Below are 24,713 nucleotides of genomic sequence, written 5' to 3'. Positions count from 1 at the left end.
TGTCCCTAAATCGGCACTCGGGCGGCAGGCAGTGCTGCAAGGTCTCCTCCACTTTGGCGGGGATGCACAGCAGTTCTGTACGAGGAGCCCCGAAGTCTCATCAATGATCGTTTACAAAACCTGCTCCCTCTTTTCTCAAAAGAGTTCAAAAGCTCTTTGCCCAGTCCAAAACCAACCAAACCAAACAAAACCCAACCGAGCCTAACGTGCTGCACGCTGACATGCCAGCTAGGTCTTACCACGCTGCACCTCGCTGGCCGAGAGGAAAGCGATTACAAGTGCAGAGCTTTCTCTTACCGCTTCCACAAAACCTGAGTGAGCAGAGCAGCACCCAGGGCAGACACACCAGGACTCTGTTTCTCCTAAGAATGCTGCTCAGGAGAATGATGTTTGGTTTCTCCGAGGCTGCTGTGCTGTTTTTGCAGGAACCGGTGTGACTGTCAAAGCTGTCAGCCGTGGGCACTGAGCACTAACGCATGACACAGTGGCCAAGAGCATCCTTCCTCCCGCCATGGAGGAGGACAGCAGGGGAGATGCTTTCTTCTGGTTTGGTGACAGAGGGAGCAAACGCATCCATCTGTCCCACAGGTACCGGTGCTGTCAAGGCAGGTGAGCTTTTGACGGCCCGTGTCCTTCACCAGCAGAAGCGTTCCTGCAGCAAGCCTATCCTTCCAGGCTGAGGCATAGTGTAATTTTAGAAAGACATCCCATCTTAGTAAAAAACTAAGCAAGTAAAAGAAATCAGGTGATGAGGAGTCCTTTCCTTAGCACAACCGCAAAGGAGCTCCTTAAACTCACATATCATTAATTATTTTTATAACAAATACATTCCCTGAAGACACAGAGAACATCTTGCGCATAGCTGGTGCCTGATGTGATGCTGGCCTTCGCAAGGAACACGCAGAGAGCAAAACACAGTAGAGGTAGCTGTGTCCTGTCTCACAGCTTATAAAACAGCCACAACTCATAGAATACAAATCATCTGATAAACAGAAACAAAGAAGAACAAGGAATAGCTACAGCTCTGAATGGAATCCCATCACCTGGCAGTTGGTAACAGAGGAAGCAAAAAACCAAAAACCAAACCAAGAGAGGTCTGGCTTTGAAGTAGGCTTAGAAAAAGTGGTGCATTATCTAACGAGTTTCACAGGGGCTGTGGAAGTCCTCCCGAAACCCAGAAGATGACAGCAGCCCAACAGCATAAGAGCCCAATGAAAGAAACCCATAGTAATACCACCACCTGGGATTTTTATTCGTCTTAGCCTGCTGCTCTCCACGTGCCACAAAGTCAACAGAGTCTGCAAAACAGCCATTTGATCTTTAGAGAGAGCTCCCCCAAATTCAGTGAGCACCTGTGTCCAATTCACTTTAGAGGGCACAACTTCCATCCTTTACCATATCTTCAGGACTAAACCTGATGTTGTCTATAAACGCTACTTTTGTAATAGTCATCAAAAGCAAACGAGCATGTGCCCTTCACTCATACAGTGCCATGTATTCAAAGGTATCTAAAAAATGAGTCCTGCCAGGGTGAAAAATCCTCAACAGCTGTATCCCACTTGTGAAAAATTTCTAAGTCCAATGAATAACACACACTTCACTGAACCGCACAAATATGACAGCAAAATCAATGTATGAAATAATTTTTGTCAATCAGGAGTATAAGAGCAATGCAAAGCAAAAGTCTGAACAGTGGCTCTTTCAGTTTATAGTCAGACATGGAAAAAAATACATTCCCAAATTTGGATAAAGAGTTCTATGGCAGATTGACAACAAATACATGTAGGTGCTCTTTGTAGCAAAGTTTAAAAAAAATAAAATACAAGTCTCACTTTAGATGAGGTAACATATCATTTGATTTCTGATGTTTTCTAACTGATTTAGAATCATAGAATCATTTAGGTTGGAAAAAGTCCCTTAGGATCAAGTCTTAGCTTTTGTAACTCTGAAATATAAGCACTTCTCAATTAAAAATATATTGTATTGCAAGAAGAATGCTTTGTATTAGTCTAAAAGGCATTTTTGTGGCAGACACAATTTGCTTAATCCCAAAACATTGAAGATTTCAGCTTTCAGGGATTTTTTTATATATATATATATATATATGTGTGTGTGTATATATATACACACACACACCCCATTTCTCAAAAAAAAAAACCCCAAAAAACCAACCCCTCCCCCCCCAAAAAAAAACCTAAAACAAAAAAACCCCAACAACACCCAACTTTTTGTACCCTGGCTCTGTTAGAAACAAAAATGCATACCTGTAAAACCCAGTGTTTTTCCTCACAATTCTGTTCCTGAATCTCCCAGCTAACTTCCTTCTTAGCAGCTCTGAGCAGATTTATACAAAACTGATTCTGTAGGTTATTACTGCTATTTTTATGGATGATAATTATGCTCTGAATGAGCTAGAAGTAAAAGGAATGACAGTCTTCTAGCTAGAAATAGGATACATTAAACAAGGAAAAACTGAGTGAGAAAAAGCGTCCCTCACTGCTCGTGCATTCACTTATTCTAAACTGAATTCCTCCCTCTGCCCCTGTCCTTCCCAGCCTTCAAGCAGGAGTGAATATTCCTGGGAATATTCCAACAAGGAGATTTTCAGCTGACATACGCATATTTACAACTGACCATGTCAACTAATTTAATTACTTTATTTGCTACTGTTTCTCTCCCCAGCAATCACGGACAGACAGAGATTGAAGAAATAATTATGAATTTCTATCTGCAGAGATGCGGTTGCTGCTGTGCTCCAGCTTCTCTGCCAGAGTTCAATACATCGGGACTTTTCTGCAAGAAGCTGGTAAATATGCTCCTGCTCAAGACTGTGCCACCATCCTCTCTCCTCCTTGGAGCCCACTTTCATATTCTCTATACCACAGAAACCAGATGTCTGGCAGGACGCTGAACACACGCTGACTTCCTTGAAAACGGCTAATCTAGATTTTCCCCTAATAAAACTAACCATCTTCCACTTTATTTATATCACCAGTTCAGACCATTACATTTTCATATCGTATGAGAGTTCTCCAATATTGAAATAACTTACAGGAAAGGAATCCAAGTTATTTTGAGCAATCACCATCCCATTTTTAAATAACCTATTCAAAGCAAAAACACTTTTATTTGTTACGTACAACAGTAATTCTGTAACTGTAGATTTTAAAAATGTAAGCAGTTTAACGTCAAAAGGTAAACCACTCCTTGTGTGGCATGAAGAAAGCCAAGCATATTAAATAGTTAAGCCTGAAGGCCAACAGCTGTAGTTTTTCACTTTCTCAACAAACTGAAAGTCATTATTTACACAGTTTGGTATTTAAAAAAACCCAAAAACCAAAAAAACCCACCCTTCACAACAATTCAGTGGTCTGCCAGAAAAAAATCCCAGCTAACATAAAACCGTAATTAATTGCCTTTGAGTATAAGTTGCTAAGAAAATGTTAATGAATGACAAAACCAGGAATGAGCGACAGGGGATTTCAACTTGCTTACATTTGTTTGCATTTGCTCAAGACGATCCCGTTCGATGTACTACTCTTACTCATAAAACTCCAGTTACATTGCTTGTGATTCATTAGGGCTAAAAGACCTGGTTATTAATGAAACAGAAGTGCTCAATTATTCTTCTATCCACTTCACTGTTGAGCTTTTAACCACAGTAATTATGCTTCACCAGGGCCTCGTTTTTCTCCTCTGACAGCTCCGAATTCATCACACTACCTTCAGTGTTTAGACAGTTATTTATATCTACTTAGGATGAATACATACATCTGCGGCTGGGAAACAAGCAGTGTCTTTGCCTAAGTGGAGAATCGATAGTCGAGACTTCAAAGAAGTTTTAATCCAGTTTCTTGGTTTCCCAAAAACACTTTTGGCTTTCAAAAGCCATCCGATACGTATAATCTAGCCCACATGGCCCTTTCGCGGTGTGCAGACCACCCAGAAATACTCGACAAAAACCTTACCCCAGCACGATGTCAAAGCCAGCGAACCCTTCTTTTAAGATGTCGGGATGGTTTTAGATTTAAACTCGAACAACAATTACCCTTTTGTGGTGCCTTTGCAGGCAAGTGCCCACCTGTGCCTGCTCAGAGGGAAGCCAAAGACTCCTGAGGGTGGATTTTGGGCTCCAGCATCATGCCAAGCACAGCACCCATCTCCTGGCCACACCACTGAACCATCACCGTTTGTGCACATCCGACCTCGGGCATCACGAACCAACCACCTAGCATCAGCAACAGCACAATGCCTTTCCAAGCAGGAAATTTCTTTGATGGGATTGTAATTTGGGCATTCAAATTTTTTTTTTTTGTATTTTACTTACAGTATTTCACTGATACATCAACAAAAAAAAAAAAAGTATGCCCAAATTAGTAACAGGAACACACATCAGAATAGTATAAATTAATAACGATGATACAAAATGAACTACTCAAATACACAGGCATCTATATCTGGAGCTCCAGGGGAAAAAAGGTACCACTTATATGAAGAGAACAGGATGTCATTATACTCAGTTCCATATAACCTCCTCTTAATTATGCGTTCTCCAATTAGAGGTTGTCAAGAAAAGAAAAATAATTTGAGGGGCTTCTTGGAAGACAGGAGATTTTAAAAAGTAATTGAAGGGTTCTAATATTAGGGGCACATCTGCTGCCCCCCATCTCATGACATTCATACTGGTGACTGCTTAACAGGGGGGGGAAAAAAAAGAAGAAGAAAAAATGGGAAAAAATTATATATAAAGCAGAAGCCAAACAAACCCAGGCGAGAATAAGGATAATTATTGGAGGCATGGAAGTCTTCTTCACAATTTACTCACGAAGCAAAGTGGTAAAGCTGACCTTGGTGTTGTAACAAATACGGGCAGTGGGATCGAAACCAAGAGAGGGAATGTCCTCCTGGCTCATCTACCCCTCCCATATTACACGCGCTTTTACTCTTGTATTACACGTAATCTCAACTGTGAGGTAGATGATTCAAAATCAGAAACGTGTTTCTACAGCCAAACTGAGTATGTAGGACAGACTCCCACAGAATGATCAAGCTTCAGGAAAAGCTTCCAACAAATGTCTTCTACCCAGGCAGAGCTAGGGAAAACGTCCTGTAGAGCCTAACATCTATTACCAGTGCTGAGATACTATTATCTGCAGGGTCAAGCAAGCGTTAAAACCACAATTAGGGTAATTTAGTAGAATGAATGCATTGCTCTGGTTTCTTCTATTGTTTCCCACACACATCTGTATCTCACCAAACAAACACCTAACACAGACACAAGCAGTGCCAAAGGTGAATTTTGTTGCTTTTTCCTAAACACAAACCTTGTAATTTTTATGATAACACATGCAAGATATTCACCTTAAAATTGGTATGAGGTCAATCTAAGAGTCTCATTTAAATCCTAGATTATTAATCACATGCTCTTATATTTATAATTTTTTCTGTTAACATTGTTGCACACTTCAATTTAATGCCAGTATGGGACAAAGCTTCTACACCAAAGACTTGGTTTCGGTTTAACAGAAAGCCAGTGTCAGTGGAACTTTTCCTGAACCACTTGGCTTTCTGCAAATTAATTTAGTTCCTACGTTGACGATAATCCCATCAAAAGCCACCACACTTCTGAAACAGAAGAGGAGCTAAGCCCTGCTCTCCAATGCAAACTCTCCAAAAGTTTAAATATACTTTGCAGGGATTCACAATCCCATTTGATCCAGTTCTGCTTTGACTTTTTCCTTGGGGGGGGGGGGGAAGTCTGGGAATTTTACTATTTACAGTACACATAGCTTAGGGTGTTAACTTGTTAATATTACATGACCAGTTTTAATGCACACGAGCATGCAATGTACTGATACGCTCTTGGAAACCAGCAACAGCAGCTCATGCGGAAATCAGGCTACCTGCGTGACTGAAGAGCGATTCCCTTTTCCCCGGGGAAAGCCCCACTCTGAGGCACTTTTGTTTTTACTGAACATTAAAACTGGTTTGATAGGGGTCTAGGAAGGTCAGGTTACTCGCTGAAGTGCAAGTGAGTCCATGCTTAAACTGGAAGGAAAAGCTGGTTCTTTGTTCAGGCACCCAGGTTGCCTACGAAGGTGCAGCTGTGAGCATACAGAATTAGTACCTTAATTTCTTAAAGAAGAAAACGAGATCTATTTGATCTGTTTTAAAATTGATCCAAAACTCATTTTCTAAATGTATACATGTATTAAAATGCAAACGGCCCATGTGTTGAGATATATTATCTCAATCTTAAATCGAAGAGTTAAATGTTCAAGTGTGTTCCCATAAGAAAAACCCACACAAAATTCCAAAAATCTCAACCCCAACTGTTATGCATGAAGCTGTAAGTGTCCCATATTTACACAAGCCGACATAATTTCCACACTTATAAACAATATTAGTGGTTTTGCTTTGAATTAAAACAATTTAAGACAGAGACTTCAACATGAAAATCAGTCAATTAACGTGAGATATTACATGAGGGCCCCAGCTCTGTCTCTGCTCTTTTGTTTCTAGGGGAAGGACCCACAAAAAGCGGATGGAAAGCCTTTCCACAGCAATGTAAAACTCTCAAATGCATCATCAGCCCGTGTACCCCATCTCCATTTCTATTCTATTCCATTTATCGTTATCTGATGTGCTGGTCACTAGGAAAGCGGCCACAATAAATCGAGACAAACTGTAATTTCTAAGCTGCCTCTGCCCTTGTCGTGCTGCCAGCGGGCAGCAGGAGGTGGGAAGGGGCTTTCGGACTCACCTGTTGAACTTCACTTTCTCCATTTGATATCTTCTCTGTGTACACAAAGGAGTTGAATATCCTCTGCAAGAAAAATCAGAAAGTATGTGTAAGAGACCTTTTGTCCTAACACATGACATTAAAGCAGCTCCTAAAAGGTGCACGGGTTGAGGAAATCGGTGTTGGAAAAGGACCGTTTCACCTGGGGAGCCTGTTGCCAGGCTTACCCCAGGGGAATCACATCTCCATATACCTGTTTCTGCATCTGCGGGAAGAGGCTGGGTTTGGTTTTGGAGGCAAACATGTAACAGGTTTTTTTTCAAAACATCTGTTAATTTACCAAACTGACATAAGGTGCTAAAAAAACCAGTTCGCATTTGAAAGCTACTGCCTGCGCAAACCGTGACTGTTGTCTAGCACTAAATATTTAACCCAACATAACTATTTTAAAAAGTACTTGTTGTTTTCAACTAACACATAAGAGGCCGTGAGCCAAATTTAGACATAGTTGGTATCTGGAAAAGAGGAAAATGAAACCCACTTTTGAGCACAGCCAAATCGGGATCACTAACGGCAAAAGAAGGATGTATCAGAAGATAGAAGTGAGAGTGCTGTGTCCTCCCCTGGGAAAACTTCCCGTCGGCTCAAATATACCGAAAAATCAGTGATATAAGTAGAAAGAACCCGGAGGGTGAACTCCTTTCTAGATTGTGGAGGAGGCATTAAAAAAAAAAAGTCAGTGGGATTTTTCTCTACCAGCCTTAAGGGGAGCTGGGACTTCACTGACGGAGTGGATTCCATGTCTAATGGCGTTAAGTCAAACACATGACAGAATATCAGCAAGAACATCTGTAGGCATGGCCACATCTGGCAAAGGACATTGATTCACAAAGACCCTGCTGAGTCCCTCCCTTGACACAATAGTTGCGAAATTACACGTTCACAGCAACACAATAAGCCAGTCAGCTCTCTAAATTATTAGTAATTGCAGTTATTATTGCTAAAGAAGTCTAAATTTCATCCAAATCCAGTGTAATCATTGGTCCAGAACTCCAAGAGTTTTCTTGATGCAGGTTTAGCTGATTTCCTCCTAGTACAGCTATATGCAGCTATAAGTGGCAAAACCAGCCTGGAAAACCCTTCGGTGTGCTCTGCTCCACTTACAATCATCACTTTCCCTTATCCCTCTCCCTCCTGAGGACTTCAGGAATTTCAGAAATTCGAACTCTTAATTCGAAAGAAGCATTTGGAAGGGCAGCAATAAATCTCCTTGGTTTACGAGTCTCAGAGAGCCAAGGGGGTGGGGGGAAGGAAAAAAAAAAAAAAAAAGAAAAAAGCCATCTACTCTTAAAAGCCCCCCATACATTGAGACTTCCTCTTCTTCCAGACCTTTGTTTAAAGTTCTGCTTGGGTACTTTAACTACAAACATGTTGGCTTTTTTTTTTTTCCCCCTCATGAGATGAAAAGATAATTTAAACATCAGAAGAAAATACATTAAAGCATGTCATTTTGATGCAAAATGTTTTAAATGAATTGAATTTTTCTCTGCACGCAGCATTTAGTCTCCAGACATCAAAAGGAGCGAGAAGGAAATAGACTGTCAGCTACCGAGAATGGAGCTTTCTGTCCTTAACACAAAGCTGACCCCTTCCTCCACCCTGTAACACCTAGCCGTGTTTATGAACTTTCAAAATAATGCCAGAGAACATTATATATGACTATATAAGAGTCACAGTGCCAGCAGGAATTTATTTGGCCACTGGGCTAGGTTTTTAATCTATTTTTGCTTGATTTATAATTTAACCAAGTTCTTGAAAACGTTACGGTGTCTTCCACTTTTTTCATTAAAAGCTCTGTGTGTGTCAGAGAGGGGGGAGCAGGAGCCTGGTAGTCAAACTGCCATCACAGCCTAAACCAACAGGAAAAAACTAAATAAAGATTGAGAAACCACCCAGGAAAATGCGAGCCGTCACACACCGAGCTCCCCGAGGCGCAGCGTTAACTACTCAGCCCCTGCCCGGGTACAGTCCCGTTACTCGGGATATCTGCTCGTTATTCGAGAACTCCTGTGCAGAATTTCACCCAAAGCCAAGAACATCTCCCTGTTGTATTTAAGCTAATTTCGCTAACTTAAAAAGTGATCCGACTTTATTTAGAAAAGCAGAGTAAGTAGCAACCTCCAAATGAAGTTAAGGGAACTTCACAGACCCAAGAGTAAGTCAGCTCCACAAACTTACAAAAATAGTCTAAATATTTAGGAGAACTTGCCCATCATAGTTTACACAGCACATTAGCATCTGTAGTTTATTCTTCCCACCCCTCGTTGTTTAATTGAATCTGCTTAGCAGATGGCAGCAGGCTGAGTTCACTCCAACAGGAACAATTACACACGTGTTTAATGAGATGCTCGCCTGGGATTATTTGCCGTAACCCATCACCACTCGCTCTCACAACGCACAAAGGCTGCAGCCGCCGCGCCGGTTCGGCCTCCAGCCTTCCCCCCGCCAAGGCGGTGCTCGGCCAGACACAGAGCTATCTGCATCCCCGCCACCGCTCCAACCCCTCCTCATCACACACCACCACAAGCCCAGTTTATTTTATTTTTCTCCATTCGCCCCCCTCTCTGTGCTATCATCAGCTATTTTAAGTTTATCATAACCTTCATAAATATTCAGGTTCTTGTTGAACATCGGTCAACTATGTGAAAAAGGAATTTTCACATTTCACATTTTCTCAGGAATTCTCAAATTCCTTTGAACTCGACACCTTTAAAAGACACCAGCTTTGTTCTTGTGGCACACGGGAGAGGACAAAACTCCGTGCTCTACGCTGTCCGCTACTTATCTCAGGTGCTGCGCTGCAAACAGTTGTTTCACAGTCGTGTTCCACACGTGCCATAGCGTACCTGCACACACAGACCATGCTTCAACTACTCCAACAAAGGTTTTTGACTTAAAAAGAAAAAATGCAAACAAAAGCTAACTTTTGGTTTTCAATCTAAACTCCGAATTAAATTTCAAGATTTGGTTTAGAAAGCAGGATTGAGTGCTGCCACGGCTTACCCAGCACAGCAAGCAAACTTTGCTTCAATGACTTCAGCTATTTCCACTGCAAAGTGTCAATTTTCAAACGCAACATTCAGAAATAAACAAAATGAAAAACTTCATCAAAACTTATGAGTTTTGAAGCATCTGCATCTTCCATACTTTGCTCCAAAAGCAAACTTCAGAAATTATATTAATTCCAGATTTAGCCAGGTCTAAATTAGCAAGTCAGTGAAACTGTAATTTTCTTTTCAAATTATTCTAACATTGGAGATGCTCAGGGAGAAATAACACTTGTCTGGCTGGTTTATACTCACATTTAAACTCTGTGGGGCAGGCAGGGGCTGAGCACAAGGCCCTGCACCATCCCCGGGGCTCCCACGCCTCCGGCAACACCTGAATCCTGCAGCACGATGCTCAGCACATCGCTCATGCTCCTAACCTTCCCCTTCCTTTATTGAACACCGTGCTCACGTTTAGCTACACAAACAGAAGCCTAGAAAAAGAAAATCACGGTATCTGCAGGGACCACTGCAGGATTTCTGGCCATCCGTGACAGCTCCAGACCCAGAGACACAGACTCGAGGAGAGCCGAGCAATGTGTCCCGATGAGCCTGCAGAGGATGACCGCAGCCTGGATGGAGTCCTGAGAAAGCTGGGGTTTGTTTTACAAATACACATTGTCAACACATTAGAGACTCTTGCTTTCCTAAGCTCTTAAGTACCTGTCTGGTTCAAAACACATCCAACTTCCTAGAAAATATTCTTCTGTGGTATCTAGATACATCCTTTAATGACTTCAGCTGCAACCAAGTGTTTGTCGGTGCCACCAGCCTGCCTTGCCTTTAGCTCTGAACAACAGGACAAACACTTGATAAGCAAGATAAATTGGGAAGCGATGAGAAGACCCAAGGGCAGAGGTCCTTGGGGCTGGGACGGGGAATATTTGGGCCACTGCCGGCTAATGCCTCCCACAAGCGGGGTCTGACAGTGATGAATGGGCACAGCTCCCAAACCTGCACCTCCGGTAGGAAGGAGTCAGGTTTCCCACCAAGCCAGAGATAAGGGGTAGCTCGGGTTTAGCTTAGCTGTGTGTCTAAACAAGGCTTAGGAGACTTTTATTCACAATTTGAAGCCAAAGGCAACGAAGTTTCAAATCTGGGAGATGACTCTAAACCAAGCTTAGCATAAAAAGTAAAATATTTAACTGGCTTGTTCCCTCAGGTCCTTGAGATTAAAATAAACTCAGCAGCAATGCACTGCAGTGAGAAAATACTTCAAAAGCCCCCAGTCTGTCAGCGCTGCATCAAAATAAACAAAAAAAGCCACCACCCCCAAATCTCCAAGGTCCCCAACCAAATACAAGTGCCAACTGCTCCACAGAGCAGTCAACCATTTGCACATCACTTTATTTGCCAGACGAGATACGAATCCATCTCCCTACCGACAAAAATAACATTTTTAGAGACAAAGAATCAGGAAAAACAAATACAGGATTAGCAAAATATCCACTGAGCTGTAAATATATTGAAGTTGGTTTAGCATCTATACTGCAAGACTTTAAAAAGAAGAAAAAAAACCCCATGATTTTAAGCAGGTTTAGGATGTAGACTGCTGTTACCTGTCATATTTGGGTAATGACAGGATGAAAAAACCTCAACAACATTAAAAAAGTACACAAAACAGCAGTAACAAAATGTACGTGTGTCAAATATACACAGTATTAGCTCAGCAGGGCTGCAATACTTTTTAAACTTCAAGCTGCTACTAACCAGGGTCTGTTTCTTATTTTAAAGGTTAATGTTTTAAAAAGTGGTGAGCAAACAAATATATAACAAATCCTTTTTCTGATGGAACTCGCAGAGTGAGATTGTTTTGAGGGAAACCTGTGGCTTCTGTCTGGAGTTTATTTTTGCAGTGTCTGAAGCCGTATCACGTTATGTTTTCTTACCATTTTCTAAAACCGAGAAACATTAAATAGTGGGTTCCCATGAGATCAAGGATATGCTTCATGGTTTTTTCTCTAAGAATTTACAATATACATATAAGAAACTAAAGTAAATTGGAGGAAAACATAGCAAAAAGTAAACCTGGTTGGATGAGAGGAATGGCACCAGCAGCCCGGTATTACAGACCCTGCTCAGTCCAGGGACAGATGCGGCAGCTACACATCCAAAAGGAATATCCCAACATCACCCTGCAAATTCCTTTCTTTTTCTGTGGCTTTCTGAAAAGAACAAGTTTTCAGGAAGGATTTAACTAGTTAATGCTTTTTTTTTTTTCATTGCGTTATTTGTCAAGCAGCAACAGGTATCTTTGTCAGACAGGCAGGCAAAGAGAAACGTGATGCAGAGCTCACAAGCTGAGCTCAGGTCGGTGTTTTCGTGGGGGTCTGAGCGCAGGCAGTCTCTCCTTGGAGAGCAGGCACCATGATCAGCATCTTCAATTACAAAATGAGGAAACGCAAAGACTCATAGAGCTCGTGATTCTGCTGTCCTGGCCCAGTTCATCTCCTACCACCTGTATTTTGCTTGGAGAAGCTCTCTATGTAACTAATGGACAAAGTTGGTCTGTGCTCATGTGCTGTTTAACCGCACCATCATTTGAAAGGCTCCTTTGGCAGCTTCATTTAAAGGATTTTGCTTATTTTACATATAAAATTTATGCAAGATTACTTGGAATGAGGAGGAATTGGGGGCGGGGGGGAATCCATTGTGAGAAAAAGCGGCAGCTACCAGACATAGCTTTTCCATAAGCAAAGCGAACACAGAACCTCCTGGCACTCAAGATGCAAGCACACGTGCGTTTGCAGACGTGTATCTCTGTGTGCTCATACACACACCTTCATGGGTACATACATTCCCCAGTATTTGAGAAGGTTTTAAGCAGGAAAGCATCATCTCTCTCTCCAATTTTCACCTTAATGAAGGTTGCTTACCAATTAACTATTTACAAATCAAGCTGTCGCTACCTTCTGCCACGTGCTGAGTTGGCCCATCGCATCTCTGCTCCCTGCTCTGCAGCCAGCACTAGAGCAAAACACTTTGTGTAACACAGAGGATGACAAAAGAACTGGTATTCAGGTTTCATCTTAATTTTGACAGTAGAAAGCATCACAGTTAGCACTTACAATTAATCTACTACCGTTAGCCTGCGGGAGGTTCATTTCAAGAGTCATATTCGGAAGGGGAGATGGTAAGTAGGTACGACATTGCATGAAAAGTCAAAGTAGAGCACAATTCTGAGAAACGTGTCTCCTTGGAAAACTTCAGCCATTTGCAAGGAGAGAAAACTATGGAAAACTGAGTAACTGCCAAAAATGCAATCAAGAACCAGCAGATTTTTTTGTCGTCTTTTTCAAGGGACCAGAGAAGCGGGAGGAAAAAAGAGTGAGAGGGGAAAATATCCTAAGAAAAATTAGTTCCACATGTTAAAAAGATTATTCATTTAGCCAATGTAACTTGACTAAGGTTATACTGCCGTATACATTGTCATGAGTATTTCAGAAAAAGGAAAGTTATGCTACCCAACCTTAAAATATAAAGCAGATGGTCTTCTCAATAGGATTGGATTTTTTTCTCCCTATACTTATTCCTCATTCCAGCCTCTAGGATGTGAAAGTTAAAATATTTATATGGGTTTTTTCAGGTTGAGAACTTTTTGATTACTGGACATTTTTCAACTCAGTGCATTTTGTTGGTCATCTTCCCTTTAAAAAGAACATAAATTTAAGCATTTAGCAGGAGCAAAATCAATCTGAAACTTCATTCTATTGGGAAAACTCTGGGTTTCATTTTTCTGGTTTGTTTTCAAGCTCATGTCAAAATGACTAACAAAAAATGGGGAAACATTTAAGCAGCAGACCAATACATGTAAATAGATGCAATTCTATAGCCAGAAGAGCTTGACATCATTTTAGTACAATTACTGTGCTTGTCCAATTTGGTCATGAATTCAATATACAGCAAGTATGCAGAAGAAACACGGGTCAACTTATGTAACATTCCAGCTAGAAGTGTTTAATTTTACAGCAAAGTAAAAAAAAAAACCCCAAAAAACAAAGGGACACACACCCTTCATGTGTTTAACACAATCAAGGCAGAAGCTGTTAGGTTTTGTTTGGAGAAACGCTGCAGCACAGGAACGCTAAGGCTGGAGTGACGTATTAAAGAGATCTACCTGAATCAGAAAAAAAATCCAAGAATGACAAGTTTAAACATAGGAATTTATAGATCATAAATCACGACACTCAACTTCTGTGCATAAAATGAATGGGCTGATGCTAATGTAATTACAGAACTGTTTTCTTTAAATGTCCAAGAGTATCATTTTTCAGGATCTCTCAGCAGGAACCATCAACATACACACGATAAATATCACGATAACAGCCTTCCCCTACAACTGCTGCCGCAGCGCTTCTTAACAGTAACTGCCTAATACTGCTTGCGCTCTGAAAGACACGAAAGTTGAAAACTTTAACACACACTGCAGTCAGTTCTCAGCCATTTCCACGCAAGGCACCAACACTTTTTTCAAGAGAAAAATAATAGATAGCAACCTGAAAGAGACTGTCTGTATATAAGTACCTTCCTGTATGAGTCAGTGTCTGTAATAAAAAGTACAAGAGTACTCTCATATGATAATATTATTTGTATTAATAAGTAGAAGAGTTTTAAGGTCACCTGCTTACACACCTCCTTTGCATTGTTTTTCTTTGATGTAATCCACACCCTTCCTTTTTCGAGCAGAGGGAAGCGGGAGCAACTCTTTGCGCTCCTTACTTCTTAGGTGGTTTAATTTCTCAAATAAATTTTAAAAGAAGTTAAAAAATTAACCTGAGAAGATAAACACTTTGCATCAATTATTATCCTAATCATTCTCTCCAACCTGGATGTAAAGCTATTTGAAAATAACTCACATTTCAAATTGACCCAGGGCTTAAAATTGACTTAACTTGCCCCTGTCACGCTGCCCAGGCAGAGGTTTGTTCAGGCGCACCAACTCTCAGGTGCGAGACCTCACCAAACCCGACAAAGCGCTCTGAAATCTCACCAAACCCGACAAAGCGCTCTGAGACCCGCACACCCGACGAAGGCACACGTCCCGGAGCAGCGATGCCTGCAGAGGATGATACCTCCAGCTGCTGAGCTGCGCAGGTTAACTCATTTTCACACGGCTGGGTTTGGCACACCAGCTCATACAGGTGCTGTGGCTAGAAAATTGAGCTCTTGACAGAGGTTTACAGGACAGCATATATACTAAAAAAAAATCTTCCAGTTTAATGTTAGCACATTTTATGGGTTAGAAAGAAATAAGTGCTGCACATACTGGGGCTATATCCCACCTGCAGATGTAGCCTCCCAAAACAGCACTCAAACCAAACCCCGTTTATGAAGCAGCTGTGGGAGCCAAAGACAGACAGGGAACGGATCCACGGTTGCCTACGAACGGTAAGCAGAAACAGCATCCAGGGCAGCGGCAGCCAGAGCGTGCGAGCAGGAACAGGCTCTCGCAGCAGCACTCGTTACACGTGCAAAGCTCTCCCTATGCCTGCACGCTCACGTGTCAGGAAACGCTGTGTGCTCCTGGAAGAGCGGCCCAGGGGCTGGGGGAGTCCCACCCTTGGAGATATCCAAACCCAACAGGACAGGTGCCCCAGCCCAGCAGGGCACGAGGTCCTCAGGAGGTCTTGTCCCGCCTCAGCTGCTCTCCGGTTCTCTGAGGACACGGTGCCAGTCCCACAGCTACGACCCCCACACTAAACCTGTGCGTCAATCACCAGATGCTTACAAAAGCTGTGAAGAGTTAGTTTAATTTGCACTCTTTCTGACTTTGAAATCTGCAGTCCCCTGGTACTCTCTCTGAGCTTTAGGAAACAACATTTCACTCTAGGTAGCTGCTAATGAAAAAGAGAATTACCCATCAACCAACACAACTCCTCTTGCTTCCAAAACAGGGGTGGAATGAACTCAAGGAGCAAGTACACTAATGGACTAAATTATCTGACAACTTCTCCCCATTATGTTTTGTGAGCCAGAAGACCATCTGACAATATCAACAAGATTAAACAGATCTACAACAGAAGTAAATGTTTTAACATGGACCCCAAAAAATAACATACAGATGCAAAACAGCAAATAATTGCCAGGTCAGTAAAGCAAAGAAGATGATCTCTAGAAGAAACTGCTAAAGCAGTTTTGCAGGTGGATCGCTAGGGCTCATCCAAGGTGGGCAATAACCCCCATGCTCTGCGGGACACGGCCAGAGGAGCAGAGCTGGCCCACGGCATTCAGCAACCCACCTTCAGCTGGCTCCTGCTGAACGGAGGTCAGTTAGTCCCTAGGACTACTTTTCCCTCGTTCTTTCACAGAGCTGTGGTCCAGCATGAGTCACCCCTCTGCGAAACAAAACCTCGCAGGAACACTCAATGGGAGCTGGCCGATTAACTGTTCTTCCTTGTGTTTAACTTGTTATCTTGGGACACAGAAGGAGGTAGAGCAACCTACAGAAAACAAATGTAATCTTCTGGAAAGAGCAGAGCCATTAGATGTTATCGGTTTGAAAAAAAAAAAATTAAAGATTGAGACTAAGGGGAGGCTCATGAATTGAATTCCTACAGCACTTCAAAGCAATTTGTGCATGAATGCAAGCATTTATTCTTCTAATTAAAAAAGAAAAAAAGCAAGCAAAATAGCACGACATCATTTACATAAAAGAGGAGTGAGTAGAAAAAAACCCCAACAACCAAAACTCAAACAAAACCTCCAGTGTTAATCAAGAGCAGAGTAGATTCCAACCCAGAAAAGGGAGAGAAAGCTCCAGATTTAATGAGGGAAGGCATTGAAGAAGAGCAAAACTTGCCTCAGCATTTTCTGTAGCACTCCACAGCCAAGTCGTCCCACGAGAATTTCCACATCCAGCCTTCGGGAGCAAAAAATTATCAGATGTTTTGCAAAGAAAAGTCCTTTATCTTGCACCCTCATTGTTTAACAAACTGAAGAGGCTGCAAGCCAAGGGTGGAGCTCCAGGGTCCTTGGCTGCCCATCCTAGAAGATGGGACAGTTCCACCAAGGCAGATGCTGAGCTGGAGAAGGCTTGGGCCAGAGGGACCTGTCGCAGATCAAGGTGTGCTGGACACCAAGCTTTTTAGTGGTCTCACTTTGTTTTGACAAAGAAAGTCTTCCTAACAAAAAAGGAGAGAGACGGCTCTCTGGCATACCTCCCTTTTCCATGTCTATACCGGGTCTCCCCAGTACAGACATCCTACAGATCTCCTATGTGTCCGTTTCTCCATATGAGCACTAGACAGTTCAAGTTCACTTAACATTATCCATGTTCAGGCAGGGGCATTCAGGTATATGCAATTATTTCAGAGCCCATGATTTGACATTTAAGTACAAATTTACGTAGATGCTATATTGGTCTCCAAGGCTTCCTGACAAATGTTGTCATTATGCAGGGAGTCATTTAACCAGGGCTTCAAAACATCAAAACCAACCTCAGCTCTGCTTGTTTCTCTTGCCACCACAGCAAATTTAGCATAAATTATATTTCAAGAAAAGAAGACTAAGTAGAATAAAAGGTTTATGAAAAAATATGAACACAAACCAGAATTTCTAATCTGCTGCTCTAAAATATACTGGCAAACCAGTATTTATCATCTTAAATAAATATAATAAATACACACCATGAAAAAAATAGTGTCATTCACTGTTGTGAACAGCCTACAGTATTTCCTAACTAATTATTTCAGCCTTCCAAAAATTAGTTTTGCTGAAATTAATATAAATATATTTATCTTTCAAACACAGCAAGAAATTAGACTGAACTTCAATTTAAAAATCAGAGTATGCGCTCTTCTGATGAGCAGCTGATTAACAATACTGAGATGAACAACCTCTGAATGATTTCTATGTTTGAAAACGGATGCTACAAATTAGCAGTTGAAATCTGTAAGAATTCCCCCCCCCCCCCCAAAAAAAATCTCTAAAGGCATTTCACTTGTCAAAAGATGACATCTCAGATTACAATGCAGGATTTTTTTTAGTTTCCACATAGGCACCTTTTCCTTAGTCAGTGGAAGAGCTTTTTGCAGCTATTTCGACGTATGGGATACTCTTCGCCATGCGGTCAGATTCCTGTGGTTTCACATGAAAGCCATACACCCTCAGAGTCACTGCAGGAGGAGGTTTCTGCTGGGGCTGTCCCAGATCTGCCACTGGTTTCCCTGGAGTTTTCAAGAGAGAAACACACTACTTCCAGCTCCAGCACACTTGCACTACTATGAGCTTCTGTAAGCTGTTATTTTTAAGAAGCTTTTGCAAAATATACTCACTGTAGGATATGAAGATTGATCATTTGATGAGAGCACCAAACACATGCACACATAACACTGAACAAAAATACTATACAGGTATTGAAGGTAAATCAATTACTTGTTTCTCAGTGTGATTCCTTTTGATTCACTGAAAAGAGGTATAATTATTTAAAAGAAGATGTATAAAGACTATAAAGCCTGGAGAAGAGAAGGCTCCAGGGAGACCTTAGAGCCCCTTCCAGTCCCTGCAGGGGCTCCAGGAAAGCTGGAGAGGGGCTGGTGCCAAGGGCAGGGAGTGACAGGCCAAGGGGAATGGCCTGAAGCTGCAGGAGGGGAGATGGAGATGAGATGTGAGGCAGAAATCCTTCCCTGTGAGGGTGGTGAGGCCCTGGCACAGGTTGCCCAGAGAAGCTGTGGCTGCCCCTGGCTCCCTGGCAGGGTTCAAGGCCAGGTTGGATGGGGCTTTGGGCAACCTGGGCTAGTGGAGGGTGTCCCTGCCCATAGCAGGGGTGGGACTGGATGGGCTGTGAGGTCCCTGCCCACCCAAACCAGTCTGGGATTCTGTGACTAATTCTTCTAATTTATACTTCAGTTTGCAGACACACATGCTACAGTGAGTAGCATCGCCTGGCCTCCATTTCCTGAATTCCTCCTCTAATCTTAAAGGTATGACAATATTCAATAACTGTGCTCCTTTAGAAATAAATAAGAATAGTTTCGAAAGGCCAAAGTTCAGTTTCTTTGTGAAAACGCCGTGAAAAGGAGCAAGAATACTGCAGGTTGCAAATGGTTTCATGGGGAGTTTTTTTGGCTGCGTGGTTTTGGGTTAAGAGAAGCAAGCAGGTTCTTTTTCTAAGAAAACCTGGAATCCTTTAACTGAATATTCATCCGCTTCTGCAGATTATTAAAAAAACCAAATAGGACAGAGGATTTAACCAGTTTAATGTGGGCCCACCCAGGTGTCAGCACAGTGGTCTAACACCACTCTGGGGGACAGAAGAGCTCCAGAAGATGCTGCACAGGCAGCTCCCATGTCCCTTCCCACCACCACACTGCCCTGTGCAACTGCTCTTTGTGGACAAGTATCCTTAAGGTTAGACGTAATCATTTGTCAAAACACGGCAATAAACCATCCACCTTCCAAAGGGAGAGAGTGCTCAATCACCTGCTGCAAGGAATTACCTTTTGTAGCTCGCTGGTTTTGCAGTCAAAATGAAAAAGCTCATGGTTAAACTGTAAAGCACTGTCATTTGCAGATCACTAATGATAAAAAAGGATGGAAAAAGAAAACAGATTTCAAGATGTTTAAAAACAGCTTTTTTTTTAAGATAGCATTAGGTTTTCCCTTTATTTTGACTTGTTTTCACCCCTTGATTCAGCCTTCCAAACACAGAGGGGATGAGGGCAGACGACTGAAACCTGCGCTACCCCAGCTTTAGAGGACAGAATGAAAATCCAGAATTGACTGAGAAGAAATTTGTGTTTTGCAACCTAAAAACATACAGAAAACATGCAAGATAGTTGCTACGAATTTACAAGCATAGTCCTGGAATCCTGCACATCCACACAATCCTGTAATTTATGGTCAACATCGCGCAACACTGAGAGGACAGGAGGAATGAGGCAGACAACTGAATGTGGGGACAGATTTCCACTGTAAAAAGGGAATTTAAACTGGAGGGAACCAGCTTTTCAGAAAAAAAAAAAAAAAACCCACCAGGAAATTTATAATGGTAATATTAATTCCTTTTCTGACATGATGTCATTGCCAGTTGGGTTGTACCTATTAAAAAGATCAAAAAGGACTCAAGCACACACACATTGTTAGAATTAAAACAATGACAGAGGCAATTACTATTTTTCATTCCTTCAGTAAATATTATTACAAGCTGCTTTTTCACAAAACATTTACAAACTATGAAGCAAGCTCCATTGCTCCCGGTAAATGAACACAATTAAAACAATTTCTGTTTCAAAACAGAAGAGAATTATTTGACCTTTTTTTTCATCTCAAATCATGTTTAACTTTGTATAAATAAAATATTTCGGAACCTCTGGAGAAAAGACTGCTCATTTCCTCAAAATACATCTCTGCTGTGATTTCCTTCAGAAGACACTACTTATACGAACTCTCTTATTTAAGAAGCACTCATGCTGATCATGTGTACAGTGTCATCTTCATTAAAAATAATCAAGAATCCCCAGGCAGACATTTGCACTTGAAATTATAAAATCTCAATGTTTCATAGTACTGCAAGGTTTCCTAACATGCATTCATATTTAATTTTTGAGGATGCTTCAGTGCACATAAAATATGTATAAATCGAAGGGGCTTTCAAATTAGAATGTTTAATATCAGCCTCTTCCTCAAAATAAGAGTTTATTTCATTTTCAGTAAATAACCCAAGCTTTCACGTGCTAAATTTTACCAAATTCCGAAATACAAGATGCCAATGGAAAGCCTACACTTGCTACATGCTGCTGCATTAGAACAAACAGCATTTTACTAAAACCTGTAATTCTTTTAAAGCATTATATAATAATTCTGCTCTTTAGGAATACATGACGAATCGTGCTGAACAGGCATCGAAACGTTCCTCCGGTGGGAGCACAGCTTCCAGCATTCAAACCGAGCACGAAGCAAGGCCACACGCTTGCCGAGCCTCATTCGGCACACAAGCCCAACAGGACTGACTGGCAAACCTGAAATTGAATTAAGGATTTAAGGCTGTATAAAGACCACCTCCAGCTCGGCAACCTCAATAAATTCCCTTTCTTTTGCTTTTCTGTGCAATTATCTGTGTGTTGCACATCTGTCTGAACACGCAGAAATGACACTGTAATCCACTTTGGTATCAGGATTAGCGAGTTCAGACACCAAGGAGAAATAAAGGCATTAACGCTACTTTGAATGTAGACAGAATTGAAGTAGATTAATGCTACTCAGGGAATAAATATTCGTGTTGTCAAACACAGTTACTACTACACTGGTATCAGTATCTGACAGTCAAAGTGAAAGAAAGAAAAAAAAAGATTTATTGGACAGGAAATTTTTCATTATGCTGATACTGATAATTTATCATAATGAATACATTTTAACTTTAATAAATTAATAAATTTCTGATACCTACAAATTAACTTTACCTCCTTGTTTCAGCATGCAATCTGTATTTTAATTTCCAAAAGCTTTCCATGACTCAATTTAAATATGTGTTTACACAATATAGTTTTTGCTACATGGAGACACTGGGAGCAGACAGACGTACACTGAAAACAGCTTAACACTTCTGTCTCACCTCCCTAACTTGACTTTAATTCTTTCTATGTCTTTTCACTCTTAAATATAAGAAGGATACAAGCACAAGGCTAAGGTTACAAAATCGAAAGCTTCGGGCAGTATAAAAGTTCAAAAGATTCCAAAAAGCCATGTCCATCCTAAAATAGATGTGATACAGCACAGCAATGCAAAGTAATGGCATGAATTTCAGGGTTAGGAAGTCACGGAATATTGGGTTTCTCAAAAAGAAAAATTCTGAAAGCCCTATCTCCATGCAAGGCAAAGTCCTTTCTCTAGTGTCTCGTAATACATTAATTCAGGGTTTTAAACAATATGGTGTGCTCCTGTTTCTCCCTACGCTTGCAAATCAATGAATAATATGTGGCAATATGAAGCAGATGTATCTTACGGTGGAGGATTTACAGACTTTTATATTACTTTTTTTTTTTTTTTGAAGTAAAAATGATGATGTGGCAGTTATAGCAGTATCTCTACGTACGAAGTAAACACACCAATTCACACCTGTGTCTTCCACATTTCCAGGCGACCCCCCTGTCTTTGCAGCATCCCTTGCCCCCACGTGCCAGACCTGGCTCCCGCCTGCTCCCTCCTCCGCTGTGCTTCCATTCTCATCCACAAAGTGAAGTTTCCAGTACAAGCGTTAACTAATAAAAACATAAATTATCCGGACAGAAAATGTACCACAGTATGCGCTCTGTTCCACATGTTAAGAATTACAAGGTGGTGACCTTTGCATCAAACTACAAAAAAGTGGAATACTAACCAAATCCTCCTTGAGTATGCAGCAGACAGCCAAGAAATATCCGAGTGTACCATCTGAAGATGAGTGGTCATTACAGAAGTTTAAAACAATTTATGAAGGCATTCCATTTGATAAACATAGCAATCACTAGTTGCTTTTGTTAATTCAGTATTTTTTCCATGTATTTGCATCCAATCTCCACCTATTCACAACCACAAGCTATTATTGATATAAAAGTGATTTGAAAAGCTGATGTCTGGCTGAAAGCTGCTCCTCTATTCAATCAAAGCAGCAAGGATATAGGAGTTTTCTTCAAAGCATGAAAATCAGAGCAAAACCTTTACAATCTTTTTCAAAGTCTAGAACACATTTGCATGACAAAATTTAACAATTACAAGGAGTTGGATTTTTTTTTTTTTATTTCATTACACTAGCAATACAGAGAATGAAGCAGAGAATCATTTCCAGATGGTGCCCTGGTTTGGTTTGTCAGCTCTACAGGGTTTTGGAAGGTTTAGTCGCTTGATGCTGGAGTGCGAACAATTCAGAGAGCCTTTTTTCTAAACCAAAATTAAACACGTACCTTCTTCCTACCCTCCGTAACCTTTTACTATGTCACTCTACACACCCCTCCTTGCTCAGCCCCCCAAAAGTTATCAGGAAAGTTTCTGGTTTAGTTTTGCTTGCACAAAATGCAGCCCCCTGCAAAGCAATGGAAAAAAGAAGCCATAATGTGAATGACCTATTGCATCTTTGGGTTTTATTTGCAAAGAGATGCAGTCATCTTTAATCTGGATAATTAAAAAGGTAATTTCAGCTGTACCACCCACCCCCTACTCTAATCTATTGTTTTATAGGGGAAATATCAGTGCTCCTCTCACTTACACGACCAAAGAAAGAGTAGGAGACTCACACAATAAAGCTATCAAATGCATAAAGTGTAGAAGAAACTGGGGGAAAGAAGGTTCCTGAATTAGTTTTCAATGTGTTCCTTGTTGAAAGAGTGGACAAAAGACGAGTGGTTTCTACAGTGTCAATGCCATTTTAAGTTTACAACTTGCAAAGTTAGTTTTACTTTAAGAGTTTGGCATGTCCTGGTCAAGCACCAAAACAGACCTGAAAGATGTATAGAGGAAAAACAAACAAAACTCAAACAAAACAACAACAAAAACCCAACCCTGCAAGACCCAACTGCTGACAAAGCCCTAATGTAAACATATATATTGGTTAAAAAAAACCAAAGAGTGTTCTGAGCATTTATTCCATCTCTCCCAGGCAAGAAGGCAGGCACTAACCTGGGGCACGGTAGGCTCTTGCAACAAGCCCAAGTCTGAAGAGGATCTTCCAGGGGCTTGTAACATAGCTTTCAGCTACAGAAATATTTGATAGGTGCAAGCTCTTTCTTCTGAAGGAACCTGCCTCTTCTAAGGTCAGCACTAAGCAGAACTGCCCCCAAGCCCTGGGTAGGGTTCCGCAATGTTCTCATAGAATCACACAATAGTGTGATGGCCCTGTAAAGGCCATCGAGTCCAATCCCTCTGCAGTGAGCAGGGACATCTTCAACTCGATCAGGTTGCTCAGAGCCCCGTCCAACCTGGCCTTGAATGTTTCCAGGGATGGGGCATCTACCACCTCTCTGGGCAACCTGTGCCAGTGTTTCACCACCCTCATTGTAAAATAGGTCTTCCTTATATCTAGTCTAAACTCTTTTAGTTTAAAACCGTTACCCCTTGTCCTATTGCAACAGGCCCTACTAAAAACTTTGTCCTCATCTTTCTTATAAGCCCCCTTTAAGTATTGAAAGGTTCTCCTTCACCTCTGCAGAGCAGAGTCAATCGAAATGCCATCAGATCTACGGACTACTTTTTAGACACACATTTGGGGCACAAAGAAATCTCTGCTATCAGGCTTAAGGGTCTTTTTACATCTCTCTGTGTATTAAATGCTAATAAGCAAACCTTCCAATTCATGTTTTGTGAACACAAATAGTTAAACAACAATTTTAGATCTGTTTTGTCACTGTACTCACTTCACTCCGGTATGAGGAGTCCCACTCAATGACTATTGCTGAAGTTCAATCCCAGCAGCTCAGCCAGGGCAAGGAGGCACCTCTTGGCAACGCGCTTTTCATACCAAAAAGAAATGAGAATGAGCCTCTGAAGGACGAATGCTTTGAGACTGGCATACAGCGATCACCCGTCTTTAAAACTGACAAGTTTTAAAACACTTTTTTTTTTTTACCTTACCGTAGTTATACACGTGCGGGCATAAGCAGCAAATCTGCCTTAATTGATATCCACCTTAGCACTTCTGTTGTGCCAGCACCACTGTTTACTGGGGCTGTGCTGAACCCCTGCAATCCCAGGGATTCAATTCAAGGATCCAGTTCATACTACAGCCCCACAGAGCTGCACTAACATGACGATTAGTCAGGCAAACCTCAGCAGAGAGATGGGGCAAACAGCCAAGGAAGGAACCTCTGAAGTTCTACAGCTGCAACACCAAACCCATGCGGTACGTACTGACGTTGGTAGTGCCTGAGGGATGTGAAGCCTTCGATACAGAACGG

General features: G+C 41.5%; 1 protein-coding gene across 1 annotated transcript in view; it reads right to left on the bottom strand.

Moving 5' to 3' along the window:
• CACHD1 (cache domain containing 1) overlaps positions 1-24,713 on the bottom strand; it is a 112,070-nt gene that overhangs the window by 66,947 nt on the left and 20,410 nt on the right. Inside the window, exon 2 of the mRNA XM_054834029.1 lies at positions 6,764-6,826. Coding sequence (XP_054690004.1) covers positions 6,764-6,826 — 63 coding nt within the window. The remainder of the gene's footprint in view (positions 1-6,763; positions 6,827-24,713) is intronic.

This window comes from Grus americana, chromosome 8 (genome assembly GCF_028858705.1).
Source record: "Grus americana isolate bGruAme1 chromosome 8, bGruAme1.mat, whole genome shotgun sequence".
Lineage (NCBI taxonomy): Eukaryota > Metazoa > Chordata > Aves > Gruiformes > Gruidae > Grus > Grus americana.
The sequence above is the reverse complement of the archived record's forward strand: the minus strand, read 5'-3'. Positions and strand labels throughout refer to the sequence as shown.